Source organism: Leuresthes tenuis, unplaced genomic scaffold (genome assembly GCF_036924035.1).
Source record: "Leuresthes tenuis unplaced genomic scaffold, fLeuTen1.0.hap1 SCAF_8, whole genome shotgun sequence".
Taxonomy (NCBI): domain Eukaryota; kingdom Metazoa; phylum Chordata; class Actinopteri; order Atheriniformes; family Atherinopsidae; genus Leuresthes; species Leuresthes tenuis.
The window spans coordinates 4,717,508-4,736,235 of NW_027325362.1; the positions used below are offsets into that span (position 1 = coordinate 4,717,508).

General features: G+C 41.7%; 2 protein-coding genes across 2 annotated transcripts in view; both read left to right on the forward strand.

Moving 5' to 3' along the window:
* Positions 1–17,960, forward strand: part of LOC140312760 (uncharacterized) — a 73,389-nt gene extending 55,429 nt beyond the window's left edge. Inside the window, exons 3-5 of the mRNA XM_072390560.1 lie at positions 5,020–5,156; positions 10,527–10,651; positions 13,355–17,960. Coding sequence (XP_072246661.1) covers positions 5,020–5,156; positions 10,527–10,651; positions 13,355–17,538 — 4,446 coding nt within the window. The 3' untranslated portion in view covers positions 17,539–17,960. The remainder of the gene's footprint in view (positions 1–5,019; positions 5,157–10,526; positions 10,652–13,354) is intronic.
* The window catches only part of LOC140312764 (cytochrome c), a 299,923-nt gene that overhangs the window by 166,355 nt on the left and 114,840 nt on the right, over positions 1–18,728 (forward strand). The window lies entirely within an intron of this gene.

Sequence of the window (18,728 nt, forward strand, 5' to 3'; positions counted from 1 at the left end):
GTAGCACTTGTGGTGATTGATTTTATCACGCATGGCATAGCTCCATTAGGACATTATTTATTATTGCTTTCATCTCAGGATATGTTGTGGTGGGCAGTGGAGTTACTCAGTGATAAACATGCATATAACAATATCACTAATATGGCTCATAGAACCAATATGAATCTCTGCAGAGGGACATAAAAAGGTCTGATTAGACGCTTACATTTTCTGATGTAATCCGTGATTATTTTGACATACATTATATATATATATATATATGTATATGTAAGAATATCTATCAAGACAGATATTTGTATGTTTGCATGCGTCTATTGTGGAAAAACATTACCACAACATGATGCTGCCGTCACCGTGTTTGACTGTGGGATCGGTGTTAATGAGATCATGCTCAGTGTCTGGTTTCAGAGGATTTAGCTTTTTTTTGGTCTAAGTCAGCAGCTTGTCTTGTTCATTTTCCACAGAGAGGCTTCTTTCTGGCGACAGTCCGATAAAGGCTTGACTGGTGGAGTGTTTAGTGAGGGCTGGTGTTCTGTGGGGGTCTCATCTCCTAAAGGAAATTCTGTATTTCCCTAACATAATACTTAATTTTGCTGAATAACCAGGTCTATGTGGTCTGTTGGTAGTTACAAATTTTTTCAGGATTTCAGAATTGTTCTCTTGTTTTAAATCTGTGCCTCGACTCAATGATATCTCACAGGTTCACAGACAAGTCTCTCAGCCTCATGGCTTTGTTTCTTTCCTGTTACATCTGCATTTCAGACCATATAAATACTGATGTGGGCTTTTTTGAATGAATACAATCAGTTTCACAAAGGGTGTGAATGTCTCTGCAAAAGGTATATTAAGTCTTTTATTAAAAGAATAAATGAAATAAACATACTGCATTGTTATTGTGGAGATTTACATGTCAGTGGATGATAAAAAAGATAAATTGAGTCAATTTTGATTTTAATGATGAGTCTAAAACATAAAAAGTTAATCAAGTAGTTTCCCAAGTATCTGCCCTGTTTGTCTAAAAAGCGTGGAGACCGTTCTTATTGCTGAAACATTATCATAATTCTTTTTCTCTGTACACTTTAATGTGGAAAGAGTGTCCTTCCACACTTAAATGTGGGGGGATGTGACTGAGAGCTTGCATCTGTTCAGACTTTTGCAAAATTATAGGTGCTGGGAGGAATGTATTCGCCGCAATTATCATTTGTTCACTTGCAAGCCATGAAAGAGCCATAATATTTTTCACAGTTAGCCGTGTGTCAGAGTTATTAGATTTTTCTTGAGGACAAGGAGCATTTAGGCCATATTGTTTGAGACTGCAACATTTGCAGGAAATGGATTTTCCAGCTGTAATATTCTCCGTTGTACACACACACTCGGCTAAAACGCTCGTCTCTCACACGGTCAGTCATGGTCCCATCTTCTGAAATAAAGTGGTTTGCAGAGAAGCTGCATCAGACATTATTTAGGCTGATGTGATGGACTCAGATTGGGAAAAACAACCATGTGCGGTTCATGCTGCAGAGGCTGGATTTTCTTATTAAATGCATAATTTATACAGTTAGATTTGTCAGGGGAAGTTAAATTCATGTGTTAGTTCTCTAAGCATCCTGGATTTTGCATGAACAGGTATCCTTTGTACGAAAGCATCACTCCTCTCACTGCGGCTCTTTAACATTACAGCCATCGTTGTCTAAAAATCACTGTGCAGCTCTACAAATATGCACAATCTGAAACAGTGCTTGAAAACTGTCTGAGAGTTTAAGGTGGATTCTGGCAAAAGATCCTAAAGATCCTAAGACTGAGCTGATATTTAGTTTTCATTATCAATTTATTAATTAATTCTTAGAAAGAAAAAACCTAAAACAGCGGCACAGTAAATGCTGCAGTAAGCTGACAATATAATTAATAAAGAAAGTTAATTTGGTACTAAAGACGGAGGGGATCTTGTAAGTGCCTGAGCCCAAGGACTCATTGTCTCATAATCAGCCTGTACACTGGATGGTCTCACACAGAATTGATAAATGTCTAAACAATATCATAAATCCATGCCGCTGATGCACTTCCCACCTGACACAATGTCAAATTTAAAAGGAATGAACATAAACTGTGATTTCCTTGTAAATACATGGTTATTATCCTGTCAGGTCATTACATCAGCAGTCACTTTAAAAAAAAAAGTGTTTCATTTAATAAACGATGATCTCAAAGTACAGGCTCTATTCAGATCATTAAAGTGACTTTACTCCTACATCATGCAGACGAAAGTGTAGATTCAAGACCAAAAATATTCGATTTCCAAGTATTAATGAGATCAGAAGGTCAGAGTCGTGTGGTCAATTGATTTTACACAGTGGCTGTGTTTTAACAGTTAGATGGCATTTAAAGGCCTCTCTAGAAGGTCATGAAGCTGTTGAGTCAACGTTACATTGTGTGCAGTGTTTGCTCAGATCAATTATTGCTCATGGTATTAGCTTAACTCTGGGCAAATTTAAAGGGAACATAGAAAGAAAAACTTTTTTCTGTGCTTCAGAGCATATATATGTGTGTCTGAAGTCAATACCAAAAAAAACAACAAGTATCCTGACACTTTGCTTGGGCCACCTGGGTCTGAAAATACATTATTCAGAGAACCGTTTAGATTTGTAACTACGTCTTACTCTCAGATCCGAGTGGAAATACACAGCATCCCCGTTTCTATCGGCACCCGACGTCAACTTCAAATCGTGCTCCGTTTAATCTACCCTAGAAGAGGGATGTCAAAACTCTTTTGCTCGTGCTCTTGTTTTGCTATTATCAGTAAATTTGTATCTTTAGCTAACAGTTCACTTAGCTTAAAAAGGAATTAGATAATAATGCTCTCCCAGTACTTTGTTCTGATTTACAATTTGTCATTTAATGCACCTCTCTCTGCCAGTAGAAACACAAACTTTGGTTAAAAGTCGCCCAAAAAATACAGACCTACGTATTAGCTCCTGAAAACTTGATCAAAACAAGAAGGAATAGACAGAGTTTATCAAGCCGATGCACGACGGAAAAAATACAACGTAAGTTTTTACTTGGGATGTTAACCTGCTGGCCAGCTGTTATGTGACACCCTGTAGGTGGTGAAGAGTTTTAACAACCTGGGCCAGCTCAACACAACTTAACATACATAAGCAAGATTAAGCCAAAAGGACCGATCAGTAGCAACTGTCTATTATTGAACTGTAGGCGAGGGGAATGTATGCATTTAAGAATAAAGTTTTTTCAGTTTGGGGTGTGTGTGAGAGTATTAGCTCTCAGGCTAAGTAGCGTGTGATTTCTTTAACAGTAATAACATGCTTTAAGGGTAGTGGGCCTGTTCATAGTCCTGGGTGATCCTATTTAAAGTGGACAGCACTAAACACTGGTGTGAGAGACTGAACACATAAAAGATTAGGCACAATTCATTTGAAATTAAGCCAAAACAGTCATTGGGGACATGGACACTTGGATCACCCAGGACTCACGGTAGCACCAAAGGAAAACAGGTATTTTATTACCAGATTTACATTTGCGTAGCTGGAAGATCAAGATATACTTTCCTGTCTCCTTGGAGAAATTTGTCTTAGAGGCTAGAGGATCATATTCTTTGTGGAGGATATTTGATGGCTTGGTCACTATTTTCTGAGCTCGCCTACAAACACAACACGTATATGGACTGAAGGGGCTGGAGTTCGGTTTTCCCGATCACCTTCATGTTTGGGTTAACCAGGCGGCCGAGGTTGGTTTTTAGTTGTACAGTCAGGTTTCCCTTTCATGCTGACATCACGTATGTGATCAGGCTAAAACGGTCCACGCCATGCACTCAACTCAACGTGGACCTTCCAGCTAAAGGGGTTCAGATGAGTGGAGCTGACTGATGCGTGTGTTGGGAATGAGCACACGACTGTGATCCCCCCCGATCTTGGGTGTTGATTAGAGAAATAGGTCGATGGACTTATGTCTTTGTGCAGCTGGCTGAGGATGGCGGCATCATCTGAAAATTTAATAAAGTTTTCAGGGTGGCTATGTGTGCAGTCATTTGTGTCAAAACCCACATCGCTGCGTATTTAAGCTGTACGACAGGGAAAAAAGTGGAGTTGAGAGGCGGACTTCATGCTCTAAAACTGGCTGCTGTGAAAAGAGCCTTAAGTTCAAGGTTTAAAAAGGATTTGTTGTGTTGTGTCTCTGTAACATTTGAACAAAATATAGTGCAACATTTCATTAAGACTGAAGGAAAAACGGGTATAATATGAGCCCTTTATTAGAAATAGAACACATTCAACATTCTGTAAATAAATTATTACACCAATATAAACTTATATAGATGTTTTAAGCATTTTTAAGATTATGTTTGAGTTGTTTTTGCCTCTGATTTCTGCCTGCAGTGGGGTTTTCTGTGATTTTGTAACCCTGTATCCACACCTTCTATGAAATTCAGAGGCTACATAGAGCAACAAGCTTTAACAAACCCCACTGCATCGCTCTTCTAGCACATCTGCTTGTATGTGTCTCTCTGCCTGTGTTTTATCTATCGGTCTATTTTGGTCCAATCATTCATTTGTCATTTCCAGTGCCGGCCTCGCTGTCTGTGTGTCTGTCTCTTGTCATCTATCTGTCAGTGATGAGGACCCAGCAGTATGTTATTATCATTATTATTTGTGACACACACACACACACACACACACATACACAACACTCAAACTTGTATCAGTATCTCCAGGCTGCAGAGCAGAGCTCAGTAAGTGAATTAAGTTGGTCTGGACTGTACTAAAGCTGACACTGCTGACTTAGTAAGCACATAAACACACACACACACACATAAACACACACACACAGCAGATAAGGAACTGCAGAGTGGACAGATACAGTAAACCCCCCCCTCCCCATACAAACATCAACCCTTTCGGATGCATCATTTTTGAATTTCACCCAGTTGATGTCTTGCATTTTCTTAAAATGATTCCAATGCTTTATTGCTCATTTTAGTGCAAATACTAAACGTTGGTTGTCCTGCAGCGCCTGAAGGAGCTGAAACAGAGGGAGTTCTACAGAGCACTGGCCTGCAGGAGGCAGAGGAGGCGCAAGGAGGAGAAGAAAGAGGAGAGAGCGCTGAAGAGACTCCATCAGCATGACGAGAAGAGGACAGGAGAGTGGTGAGGAACACCTTTTTTATTCATGTCTTAAACATGTGGTGCGCGTCCAGTAACTAAAGCTTTCAAAAATATTTTACACAACTTTTGTAAAAAGCTGGCATCTTTGCGACTAAATCTTGAATTTACTGATCTCTTTACTGAACTTTAAGTTTTTTCATATAAAGATAAGTTTAAATAACAACTATGTATAACACATTTAGAGATGCTTACTACCTGCAGCTGTAACAACAATCAGTCTGTCATTTCAGCTATGAGACCCATAGCACTCATCACTTCGCTGCATTTTTCCTGCTCTAGTCAGTGTCATGTTCAACTGCAGCAGCAGGGAGTTGTGAGAAAGTAAAAGTGAATACTCTGATAAGCCCTCAGTATGCAGCCTGCCCAGCATGAAACAGTAGACAGAAAAGACAAGGGGACTGGCTGGTGAACATCTTTTCTTTTTTTTTTTCCCTCGGGAGGCCAAAAACAGGAGTAAAAGGCAGGCGAGTGTTGGACTTCAATCCATCATGTGGCCAACAGCCTGACTCCAAATGGATACTGGTATTGTTTTGGATCTGGTAGGGGTGTGTTTAGGCATAAGCAATTGTTTTCAAATCAATTTAAACAGCTGGAGTTCCCACGCCACAGCAGACATTTCAACACGTCACAGCAGGAGGCGCACGGGAATGGCGCCATTAATAATGTTTCTGTACTATTCAGGAGACCCAGTAACCAACGAAAGTCTGAATCTGAAGCATCTAAATGGAATTCAGCCATTATAAAGAGTGTTAATAACAGGCCAGACAGGCTCTGAGAGATGCCCAAAAGGTGAAGTTCAGGGCTCCAGGTGAACTTTTACCTAATTTACAGCCTGAAAATTTTAGGTGCACAGAAACAAAATGGACCATTCGATGTCTTAAATTCAATACTTTTTCCATTAAGTGTGATTTATGTCGTACAAATGTCCTCTCAAGGCACCTTGAAGATGCAGCCAAGCCAATTAGAATCCGATTAACTATAATCCAAATATAATCCAACAAAATCAGATCAATTAAAATTACTGCCAGTTTGGTAAAATGTACATAGTCAAAGGAAAATCTGTTTGATTTTATATGGAAAAAATGAGGAAGTTAAATAATCCCACTTCCCTCTTCTGAAATGAAAAGCACATGATTTCTGTATGTTAGGCCTATTTCTTAAATAAAGCTTTTGTTAATGCACATCCCATGAGATAAAATGTGCATGTGGGTCATTACATGTCTGCAGACACATCAGTTGTTTCCTGCCTTCAAAATGCAATTGGTGGTGCTGTAACTGTAGTTCTTCTTTCATGTAAAAGATTACGTTTGCATAGGTAAACCCAAACATGGCGTTCCTGTCTTTGCAGTATCCCGACCACATAACCTGCACAAGCCGACCTTATTGGAAACAGTATTTCTTTGCCCTTTTAAACTGAGATCATGAGATGTTTCCTGGTCTTAGATTAATCAGAAATGTGGGATTTGTGAGTCACAGAAGGTTCTGAATGATCTTTTCTCTTGAAAAACTAAAGATAGTTCAAGATGCCAAGCAGCAGGCGATACTTCTTCGTTTCATGGAGGAAAGAAGGAGAGCAGAGCGCCGCAGACAAAGGAGACGACGTCTAAATTTAACTTATTAAACATGCGCCGGTTGTGTCCGTGTCGTATGAGTAAACATTTCAGACAAGGGGCGGAGCTACCAGCCACCAAACACCTACGTCATGTTCCTGTGGACCCAGAAAAGACCCTGAAGGAGCTAAAATGGTTCTAGGAACTGAGGGCCCTGGTCCCGAGTTCCTGCATGTCTGAATGTGCAAAAAAACGGCCCTGTTCCTGAAAAGGTTATAGGAACTGCAAAAGGTTCCTACAGTAGGAATGCGCCTAATTTGACCAGTTTTTAATATGGCTACAACTTAAATACTTAAATATTAGGCCATTTCACTCTTTGAGGAACCTCTGTAACAAAAACAGATGGACTGGAACCATGAGAGATGACTGTAATCATGACCAGAGCCTGGTGTTTACTTTCTATTTTTCCCTCACACACTGACACTGATACACCCCCAATCGCAGTAGTTCTCACTAATGTGAGCGGTTTACAAAAAGACAAAAGGAAAACGGGGGGCCAATTTGTCCAGGAGCACATTCTGTAAGAAAGGTTGCAGACTGAAACTGGTCGAACGTCTTCACTGAAAGTCAATCGAACAGCATCTAAATAAAGTCACTGCAAAGAGAGGCAAAATTACCACGAGACATCTTAAAATGTGAAGGAGATATAACTGAAAATCAGTGATTTAAAACATCCACAAGAGTGCAGAGGCACATAAAGTGGCCACTGATTACACAAAACAACCTTTAAAAATGAAGTAGAACAAGTACAAAGACAGAGAGGTCATAGAAAGATGCAGAGACGTGAGAGAATTGTCAAAATAAGCAATATTACCACAAAAAAGCTGCAAAGATACCAAAACCAAAGTGTACTGCTTCTAAGGAGGAAAGAGTTTTCTCCATTTCACCTCTTTTTACACTGTTGCCACAGTCAGTTCAGTATATCTTTGTCTCTCCAACTACAACATATTAAAACCTGATAAAAGTCAGCATGTCATTTCTGTTCTTTTTGTCAAGCTGCAGTGCATCACGAGCAGAAATGATGAACTTTCCTTTAAGAGAACAACCCACTATGTTTATGTTTTTCAGGGCTACTTTGCAGCTGTGTGTTTAAAAATCTACATATCTAAGCGTGTGTTTATGTGCTGGTGGGAAGCACCGACATCTGGGACTCTTGAGTGGGCTGCCAAACAGCGCTAAGCTCATGTGCTGTTTGTCTTTAAAAAAGATCCTGTAAGACAAACGATAAACAAACCGAGAGGTCCCGGAACACATGACATGGGTTTGGCTGCTCCCTGCTGAAAATCTGTTAGGAGGGGATTTTATCTGGCGAGCTGCCACAAAGAGAAATTAGTTTCTGGAAATATATATGATGCCACTTTTAAGTAAAATATGAGCTGAAAGCTGCAAGTCACAAACAGAACATGCCCGCACCAAGAAAACTAAAGGAAATAGTCCCCGAAGGCGCGATCAGACATCCGCAGAAGTTTTCTGCAACCGAAAAAGTTCGGGCCACTGGGTGAAATGTAACTAAAAACAGAATGCAATGATTTTTTTTGTGTGGAACAAAAACAAGAGATCAGACTTCAGTGTATTTTGAAAAATATCTGCTCATTTTGATGGCGATGCCAGTCACATGTTTTGTTTTGCTTTTCAAAGTTGGGATAGGGGCCTGTTTACCTCAGTGTTGCGTCACCTCCTCTGTATGTGTTTGGGAACTAAGGAGACCCACTGCTGTTGGCTTGAATGTAACATGTCTTCCTGCTTTTGCTCAACGGAGGATTTCAGCCACTCAAAGCTTCAAGGCTGCTTTTCTTTACCCACACCATGCGCACCAATGCCCAACCCACAAACTTTGATTGTGCATGCAGCCCATCTGAAATGATTTTAGGATTAGAGAATGCAATATTTTTCTTTGTAAGGTAAATTGAACAGTGATAAATTGCATTCTCAGAGTGATATTCCAGTCAAGTCTCAGCAGAAAACATGTAATAGGAACATCTGTCCACATCTCCAACAGTCAATGGCTGTAAACTGTGAGATGGCAGCGAATCACCAGCCGGTTTTGTGTAGCAGCTTCCATGGGATATGATGGAAAAGGCAACCCATGAAAAGTTAAATGTGTAACATCTAACCATGCGGTTTTATCTCCTAACCCCAATCTTTTGCAAGTGAAAGGAAAGTAGATCAGAGAAAGGACTGTGGTAAATATTGTGTTGAACTAGGGCCTCTTGAAACAAAATCCACCATCTGTCACCTTTCTGCGCCCCCTCCTTACTGATAATAAGCCAATAAACATGTCAAATGTCTGTAACGTCATGTAGCGATGTGTTCAAAAGTCTGTATTTAAAAAGGGAAATGAAATAGAAAAATATATATAACAGAATCAGGTCTGTTTCTAATGCAGAATCATGTACGAGTCAAAGGCCATTTAGTCACATTTGTTCAGATTATCTTAGGCTTTGTACACATAAACACGGCTACTTTGCGTTCGTGTTCATCATCCACATGCAAACGCATATTTTGACTTGTGGTATCAGATTGTGTGGTCTATCTCCTTGATTTCAGGTCAGAATATGTGCTGATCTCGCCGTTGTTTACAGGCTGGTGACAGATCAAGCCAAGGCAGTGTTGGAGCTAACCTTGCTAACACAGTGTTAACATGTTTGCACATAATTATACAGTTATTCGCCAACTCAATGCCTTATGGAGTACACTGCTACATAAAACAACTCTTCAGAGACACAGAACCTGATGCCATCAACATCCTGATAAGACCTCGAGCTGCAGGGACGATTTAGCTGTAGGATAGTGAGGAAACGTTCATATGTTCAGGACATTACGGCTGAATTTGACTGAGCTGCTTCACCTGTACATAGAAGGGCAGGAAACCGTAATGAGATCACCTGTAAGTCCTGGTAAATAAGTCGTGAGTCATCTTTGTTGCCCCTCCCTGACTTTTTAAAACATGTAGTTGGCATTAAATTAAGATATTCTAACGTCATTCTTTTTTAACACTTTACATGGCATCCATTCTTTTTTTGTTGTTGCGCGCATGATTAAAATCAGTTCACGCACTGCTTGACATACTTGTTTGAAAGTATTGTTCATGTGTAAAAATAAACTGAGATCACTAACTAGCTCCTTAGAGATGCTGAGCGTTGGCACAGCAACCCATAAAAAGAATCTTGTTGTGCTTAATAGAGATTTTCAGCATGCCTATGAAGTGTTTCTGACCAATCACACTGTGGGCTGAACCCACTCACTGCACACAAAGTCTTGTATCAGTATTGGCTGTCACTGCCATTTTCAGATTTGCAACAATGCAGTTTGGCTCCCGGCACAAACAGAAAGAGAGGAGAAGCGTAGCCAAATTGATTTTCAGCTGGATTTCAGCTGTGCTCTCCTCTTGTCCTCCCCAACACTTGTCTCCTTGTTTCCTCAATTCAACTCTTTCTTGATTTCTATTGTAGTCTCATTTTTACTCATTTACTTGAATTTTCTCAGACTTTCTTCTAGTCCTTTTATCTCTTTCTCCTCACTGCTCCTTGTTTTCTATGACGTTTGTTGTCTCTATTTCATTTCTATAATTCCTCCCGTATTGTCTTTGCTCCACTCCTCCTGGTTTTATCCTCTTCTTCCTGTAATTTTCTCCTCCTCCCCCTCATCTCATGTCGTCTCCCTTTTTCTTTTCCAATATCTCAATTTCTTTCCTTTGTGCTTAAGAGTATTTGAACTCCATCTCCTCTCCTCCTCCCCCCAGTGCTCCAGGTTCTGGTCCCATGTTCCGGTCCACCACCGTGGCGGTCGACCCAGCGAATCAGTCCAGACCAGACTTTGAGCGGAACTGGGCTGATTTCCATTCAAGCAGCGCCTCACTGGGAACAAGTAAGAGCTCTTAGCCACTTAAAAGGCTGGACTGCTTAAATAGTTTATGAGTGAGTGTTTGGTTTTGGTGATGAGGATATCGCTCTTGATTCTGAGGGATTTAGCAGAGTGGTCTGCTGTCGAAATGCTGAAATATCTGTCGGCAGCAGACGCTGGGAAAGAAACTAACATGAAGAAGCAGAGCTACAAAAAACAGCAGGGATTTGTTCTGGGTAATTATAGACTAAATGAAGTAATACTGTAGGATTCAACAAAAGCAGCTTTTCTTGCAACAGCATTTAAAGACAGAAACCATTCATTTCCACTGTGGCAAACAGAAGTTGCTGCAGTAAATCAGAGGGGAGATTTTTGCACTAATTTGACCGTCTTGACAGTGTTGACCCTCATATAAATTGAAATTTGAGAACCCTGAGTGTAAGAAATGTTAGATTATATTAGTGATGTCACACCTGACACAGTATAACTTTATAGAGTTTCGGTTGATTAACTTAAACTTAATGTGTGACCTTTAAAGGAAACACCAGGAAGTCACACCAGAGCAGCGGCTTAACTCCAAAACAAATTAGTGTTGGAGCAATAAAATGGATCTCTAAATTTAGTTTAAGTCACCTTTATGGACTTAGATCATATTCCTCTTTTTGTGTCTTTTTTAACCGGAGATTGGAGCATAATTCAGTGGAGGCAAAGCTAGAACTTCGTTAGTTCTATGAGAAATGTATGAGCAGAAACGGTACCACACCAGATATTGAAACAGACTTTATCCCAAAAAGCCCATTTTTCTTTCATACAAAAGTAATTTGTAAAAGTACATGAACTTGTGTTCAATTGATGCATATGATTTGAAATTACAGTGACCACAGCGGCAGCAAAATAAATCAAAACAAAACCACAAAATTGGAAGCAGTTCTCCCAAAAAGTCTCTGATTGATATTTTGCAGACAAGAAAAGGTCTTTTTCATTTCAGTCTATTACAGTAAAAGGTTTAGCTTGTACCTGGCAGTGTGCTTCATTTTTCACAAGTTCTTTCTCATGAGTTTTGTCATGATTTTAGAATTAAGGTTAGCTTTTTGACTGACACTTGACTTGAGTTTAAATAGACAGAAAAACCTGCAAAAAGCTTGATTTTTTTCTGATATTGTTTGAAATGGTCTAATTCACCATCAGAGTCATTGTCTTTGACATGTGGATAAGAGCAGGTGAACCACACCATGTGGTTAATGCCACTTTTACTGCCAAACCATTTCTATTCTATTGTTTTATACTTCTGTCAGCTATTCATTAACATTCAAACTACAAGATCCCAAAGACAACTTCATTGAATTACTTTATTATCAGCATCTTAAACCAGTATAAACAGTATTCTGTCCAACACATTCACTCAAAAGTTTAAAACTACTGACACTTACAGTCAATAACATTGGTCATCTTGTTATGGTGCAACGTTCTGCTAGTAAACCTTGGGCTCTGGTATTCTGATAGATGTTACTTTCATAGGTGCGAACGGAGCAAGGACCATAACAAACGTGTGTTAATTCAGCCTTAACATTTCCACATTAAGCATCTTTGGGACCTGTTGCAGCAATCCTGACCACTAAAGCCAAAGGACCCAAAGGATCTGCAGCTAAGTCCTGGTGCCAGACACCACAGCCTCCAAAATGATAGAGTAGCTAAATCAACAAACTATAAAACAGGACATTAAAACTTCTAAAATGACAGGATATTTTCAGGATTGTTGAACTGAACTGAAGTGGTTCAAGTCAGGTGTTTGTGCACATTATTTAATATTATATGAATATATAAAAGTGAGTTTGTCTGTTAGTAAAAAGATTTGTAAGACAGTGTTACTATCAGTTAAATCTGTCATTCAGACTGAATTTATTCTGAAACAGGGATTGATTTTCAGTCCCTTCAGTGCATCTCAAGTGGATTTTAGAGCAAGACAGATCCATCTTTTAACAGCTAAGACAGCATAACATGAAATTTAGCAGCAGAGCTCCCATGGCTTCAAAGAAACAATCAATTGTCACCCTGTCTGTACTGAAAATATGTCACTCCCTCATTCAGTAAAGTTTTCTCATTTACTCAAAAGTAGAAACCAATGGAAAAGTTCGACAGCTCCATCTAAATTCATCCCTGTCTGAGTAATAAATGTGTTTTCACACCGGACGCGTAATAATTCATTTTAAGACTCGTGTTCTAAAAACTCAAATATTTATCAAATATAGTTTGAGGAGACAGCACGTTACAAATAGTTTTTAAAGATATGAGTCATTTTAAACCTTCACTCAGCAAATAACTGAATAATTCTGATGCACAGACAGATGAGCGTCTGACAGTTTTTTCTGCTCCAAAATGGCTTTAGAAAAATACATACTACATGCTAGAATGAAACCTTTAATCTCATATTTTCCATTTATCAGGCAGACACATTCAGCTCTGGGCTTAAACCCATCCTACACCAACCAATCATCTTCAGATGTGTTAAAAGCAACAAAAGCGTAATGGTGAGGAGCCAGAGCACTGAGTAAAAACAGAAGGGGTTTACCATATAGGGAGTCTCAAAGATGAATGCCATTCTTTGACATCCATCTCCTCCCACTCTGTTCTTTATTGTCAGGTTAAGCAGATAATCCTGTTATTTTTTGCATGTAAATGTAACCACTGTCAGCTGTAGTAATTTTTTCTGCACTTCCCTCCATCCAGAGCCTCAAACCCAGCTGATCCAGCCCTTCCTTCCACTGGAAACCGGCCTCCTGAGCAGCACTCAGTGGGCGTACGACCAGATGAATGCCAACAACACTGCAAGTCCTGCTGCTGAGTCCTGCATCCGCAACAAGACCCATCTGGACTGCAATCACCTCACAACCAACGACACGAAGAACCCCGATAACACAAATAACTCTGACAAAATCATCCACTTTCATGAGAATACTTGGGCTCATAATTATGTAAGTGACCCCATAACTCCCAATGACATCCCAACAACTGCCATTAACACCACGTCAAATGGCTCGAAAATTATAACAAGCACCTGCAGGAGCCCCATCACCTCTAATACTTACAACATCGACAGTAGAGGGGCGTCCACAGTCTCACAGTCTGTCCCCAGCAGAGTCCGCCCCGTGTCCTTCTCCCTGCCCAAAAGAAGCTGTGTCCTCCTGCACCAATCAGCTGCTGTGTTCATCCAGGCCGGACAGGGTTCGGGCTTATCGGCAAAACAAGAGGGTGTGACGGTGCATGAAAGAGCCAAAACCCTCGGAGGGAAGGTCAGTGATCAGCGGCTCAAGTCTTCAGTATCTACTGTAAATGCAGATCACTGGGATACTGGAAACCAGCACAGTGTGGGCAGCAAAACTGCAACCCAGCACTCTGAGAAGGGACCTGTAGTACTCTCTGAGACAGGAGCCCAAATTTCTTCATGTAGTCACAACGCGGCTGTGTCTGAGAACGTGATTATCAGTGGGAGTGGAGCCCAGCTCTCCCTGTGTAAGGACAATGGGACTGGAGCCAGTAGTGAAAATGGGACTGGATCTCATCTTTATTCAAACGGTGTCATACCAGGGCAGATTTCTGACAGTGTAAGCACAGATTCAGAACATGGAGGCAGTGGGGCTGAAATCCACGATGATGGGCACAACCCAACCCAGGAAGTGAAAGATCTGCTTTGTCCTGTTACAAATGAGCCTAATAAGTGTAATTCAAGTGTTTTAAATGAGACCAAAGAGTCTTTAACTGAAACACATCCCAATGAATCAAAACCCTCACCATCAAACTGGGACAAAACATCAACACCTGTCCCCCAATGTCGACCCAAAGAGCCTTTTTGTCGTGTCCTGAGCAGAGACGGAAGCAGGGTTCTTCTCTGGCCAACAGAGATGGTCAACTACACCAAGACTTCGCCGCCCATTTCCTACAGCGTCAATCCTCTACTGTACGACTTCAGAGCTCACAACAAGGCCAACGAAAGGCGTACAGAAAAGAAAGGAGGGCTGGAGGAAGGGAGGGAGAGAATAAAGCCATCTGGGATCAAACAACCTGACTGCCAACAGAGGCAGGAAGATATGGAGGGAGGAAGGGAGGTGAAGCTAGATGAAAGGGAAGAAGAGGTTGAAGGAGGACAGGCAGGAAATCCTATGGAAGTTACCAACCACTGTCGTGGCAGCAATGCAGTTCTGGATAGCTCCGGCTGCCGTGATGAAAGTGCTTTAAAATTTGTTCCAGTTTCCGCAGAATGCCACCATGCACCAGCGCTAGGCCTTCAAAAACCAGGGAGGAGGAGGGGAGGGGTGGGGAGAGGAATGAGAAAAAGGGGGAGGAGGAAAACAAGAGTAGAGACAGAAAGAAAAGACCCAGAAAAAGGAAGAAGGATAAGTACTCTTTGTGCGAATCACATGTTTGAAGGGAGAGGAGAAGAGAGACTGAAAAGAGAGGGTACCATGAAAGGGGAGAGGAGAGAAAAAGAGGTATCAAATAATCTTGCTGCAAATCGACTGGTAGTAGGGAGAGAAAAGAAGATGAGAGGAGAGGAGAGAAGGATAAGAGGAGATCAGACAGAGCGACAGAGGGCAGGTAGAAATGATGAGAAGGGGGTAGAGCTATTAAGTAATCTTCCCGTGAATCGGTGTAATCGGTGTAACCAGCTGTGTCTGCAGGTGAAAAAGGAGAACAGCCAGCAACAATCCCAGCAATCAGCCTCCGGGTGGGGCCAGGGGCTCAGAAAGCTCCTCTGCAGGGGTGTCGCATGCAACTCAGTGATTAGCCCGGTCCCTGAGACTGTTATAGAGATACCATGCTGTCCTGCAATTACACCCAACCCTGCTGAGAATGACAGAGAAATGGGAGTGACATACAAAAATACACAAGCAGGGAAGGAGGAAGGAAAGGAAGATGAGGAGCAAAGGAATCTGAGGAAGACTGAGATAAGAGCTGCTCAGGATGCCGAGGAAAACACGTGTAGCCTGGCGATTAGCAGTGTTACTTCTCTCTGTCCAGACGCAGCACGGGAGGAAGAAATCTATCTTGTTCCTAAACCTCACAAGGAAACAGCATGCGACCCAGAGATTAGCCTTGTCCCTGCTTCCTTTAGAGAAACAGCATGTAGTCAAAGACAAACAATACCTGCAGGACAGAGCAATGCTATGATAGTCCAGACCACACACTGGTCTGCACAACAGACAGAAACAGAGTCAAGAATTGGATCAGCTCACGCAGACGTTACCCTCCCTGGCGACACGTTTTCAAAGACATCACAGGGAGAACCAAAAGCCAACAAGAGGAAGGCGGGTTTGCCGGAGGCAGTAACACCGAAGAAAAGACGGAGAAGAGGGAGGAGACGCAAGAGGAGAGTAGCCTGTGTTTTGATGCAAAAGGGGGAAACTCATGTTGATTTGACCTCTGACCTCAGTGTGAGTGAGGTTGGTTGTGTTCAGGAAGTCAACAGCAATGACCATGAAACGCATTTGGACTACTGCAAAACTCAAACTACTGACTGCCTTTCTTCTTGCAGAACAAAACCGTCTCTGTGCCATGACTCGAACAAGGAAGATGGAACATTTAGCTGTATTACTCCTGACAAACTCAGTGACTCCTGCCACTGTGACGACAGTGAAGGCAGCAGTGTCTCTGCTAACAGCCGCAGTCAGCTGAGCTTTGATCCCACAGGAGGCCTGGAAAAGGTGAAACGCTTCAGTGACAGTCACAGTTGTAACACACCAACTGAGCACAGTCAAGATGATGAAAAGTCAAACAGAGACGATGAACATAATGATTCTGCCATCTGCAGGGCTTCTCCTAACAATCCTTGCGATGCTAACTCTGACAAGGATCGTCATGTGGATGTGGCTGATCTGAGTGATGAACCTACCCACAAGATCACAGACACACCTGTGGATGCTGACCACCGTTGGTCTAACAACATGCACAGAGAGAATCAAAAGGAGTCGACCGACTGCAAAACAACTGCAGCTCATAGTAACAACAGCTACATCTGCAATAACAGTGACATGTTTAACCATAACTGTGATTGTAATGATAGCAGTAACAGAAGTGGCCACTTTGAGGAGGATAAGACCAAAGCACAGTGCCCCATTCAACACAAAAACACACTCTCTGGTTCCAGAATTAATTACAAAACCTGCAGGGATGTTCATCAGAGTGGCAGAAGCAGCAGTGATCATACTGATGGTGGTCAGTGTGATGGTTTTAACAGTTATCTTGATTGTAATCACTGTGGCAATGCTGTTAATAACACCCCAAATGAAGTCGAGCACATTGCATTCATTAAGGAGCAGAGGGGGGATGACAGAAGCGTGGAGAAGCAGACAAAGGGGGAAGAGGAGGAACAGCTGGAGAGGAAAAGGGTGAAGGAGAAGCAGGAGGGATGGGAAAAGGAGTGGGTGAGGAAGAAGGAAAAGGAGGAGAGGGAAAGAAGGAAGGAGAAAGAGTTTGAGCATCTCTTCAAAGAGAAGAGGCAGTGCTTCCCTCATCACCTCCCCCCGCAGTGTATTCCTTTCCACGCTCCTCTTCTCTTCCAGCCACACCTCTCCTCTTCATCCTCCTCTTCTTTCTCCTTCCACCACACCATTATCCAACATAACCTCTCCCTCCTCCCACCTCCATCGCACCTCCCTGTGCCCTCCTACCCGCACCTTCTTCCCTCTTTCTCCCCTCATCTCTCTCATCTTGCTCTTAATCCACCTCCTGCTCCTCCGCCACCTCCTCCTCCACTTCCTCTTCCTCACTCTTTCTACCCCACCTCCCCCATCCCGCTCCTGGAGCCGCCGGGTCCTTATCCCTTAGCAGCAGCATTTCATCCCATGCATAGTCACCATCCATCCTTGTATCCTCCTCCACATGCAGCAGTCATGCCCTTACAGGTGTTGTTCTGAAAACTTAAAAAGACCCATAAAAGACACATTCTCCCATTTTCTGAGGAAAATGATACGCCTCTGCCTGCATATCAAAGCCGGGATAAAAAGTGAGTAATCATTTCAGAAAAGCTTAAGTAGGAAGCCAAAACTGATCTTCCTTAAAGCCGAACCTCTGGAAACCTCAGCACCCCGTACAAACACTCCAGCTCTGATTCACACATCTAAAAAAATGAGTGCTAATTATCCTCATCAGCCACAATCCCGCTCTAAATGAGCCTCAGGTGTGCTGCCAGTGGGATTGTAGCGGGGATACACAGCTGGGCTCGTTTCCCTTGGCAGAAATCATTTAAAGCTCCTGTTTTGCATTTTAAACCAATGATTTGCTTGCAAGGCATGTTGGAAATTTTTGTGACATTAAAGGAAAAATTCACCCTTGTACAGTCTCTAATATCTCCCCCCTGTGATAATAAACACTGGCTGTTTGTCAAGATGAAATTTACATATTTCCCTTGAGAGCTTCGACTTCAATTGGTGATTATCTTCATCTCACAATCACATCAGATGGAGGCAGATGTGCAAATACCACAGATATCTGGGAAGCAAAGCCTCCTTACAACATTTAATATTAAAAAAATTGAATAATAAAGGGTAACTCCACTAATTTCACGCATTAATGTTTATTTACAGGCCTTGGGGAGTCATGCTTTAGTTATTTTGTTGGAGCTGAGCAAAAAATAACTCAATTTACAAAGCAAATGTAGAATATTCCTCACCTCTGCTGAAAGCTAAAAGCTTGAAGGTACATTTTTCACTTTGGCCACTACATTCCCAGATATCTGATTGGTCCATCTGCTGCCAAATTGCCCTGTGGGTGATGTTGGTGCCAGTCTAACAAGGAGGAAAATTCATTAGATATGAAAGATGATATCTCTGGTTCTGCTGCAACAGTTTCTTAAAATTGTCTACTTTGGCTGACAGTATTTTAATATGTTAAATCAGTGGAGCACTACACAGCTAGAATAGTAATATAAAGATATAATGTGAATACCAGCCAGTAAGAAAAGAAGCAGGGAAGAGAAGAGTAATTATTCACAGCCTGCTGTAGGAATTTATGTGAAGCAACAAGAGCCGTTGAGGCAGATGTTCTGTTTTCTCTGCTGCTCTGTAGGTTAAAGATGAGCCAGCATTAATGCCTCCCAAATGTCAGC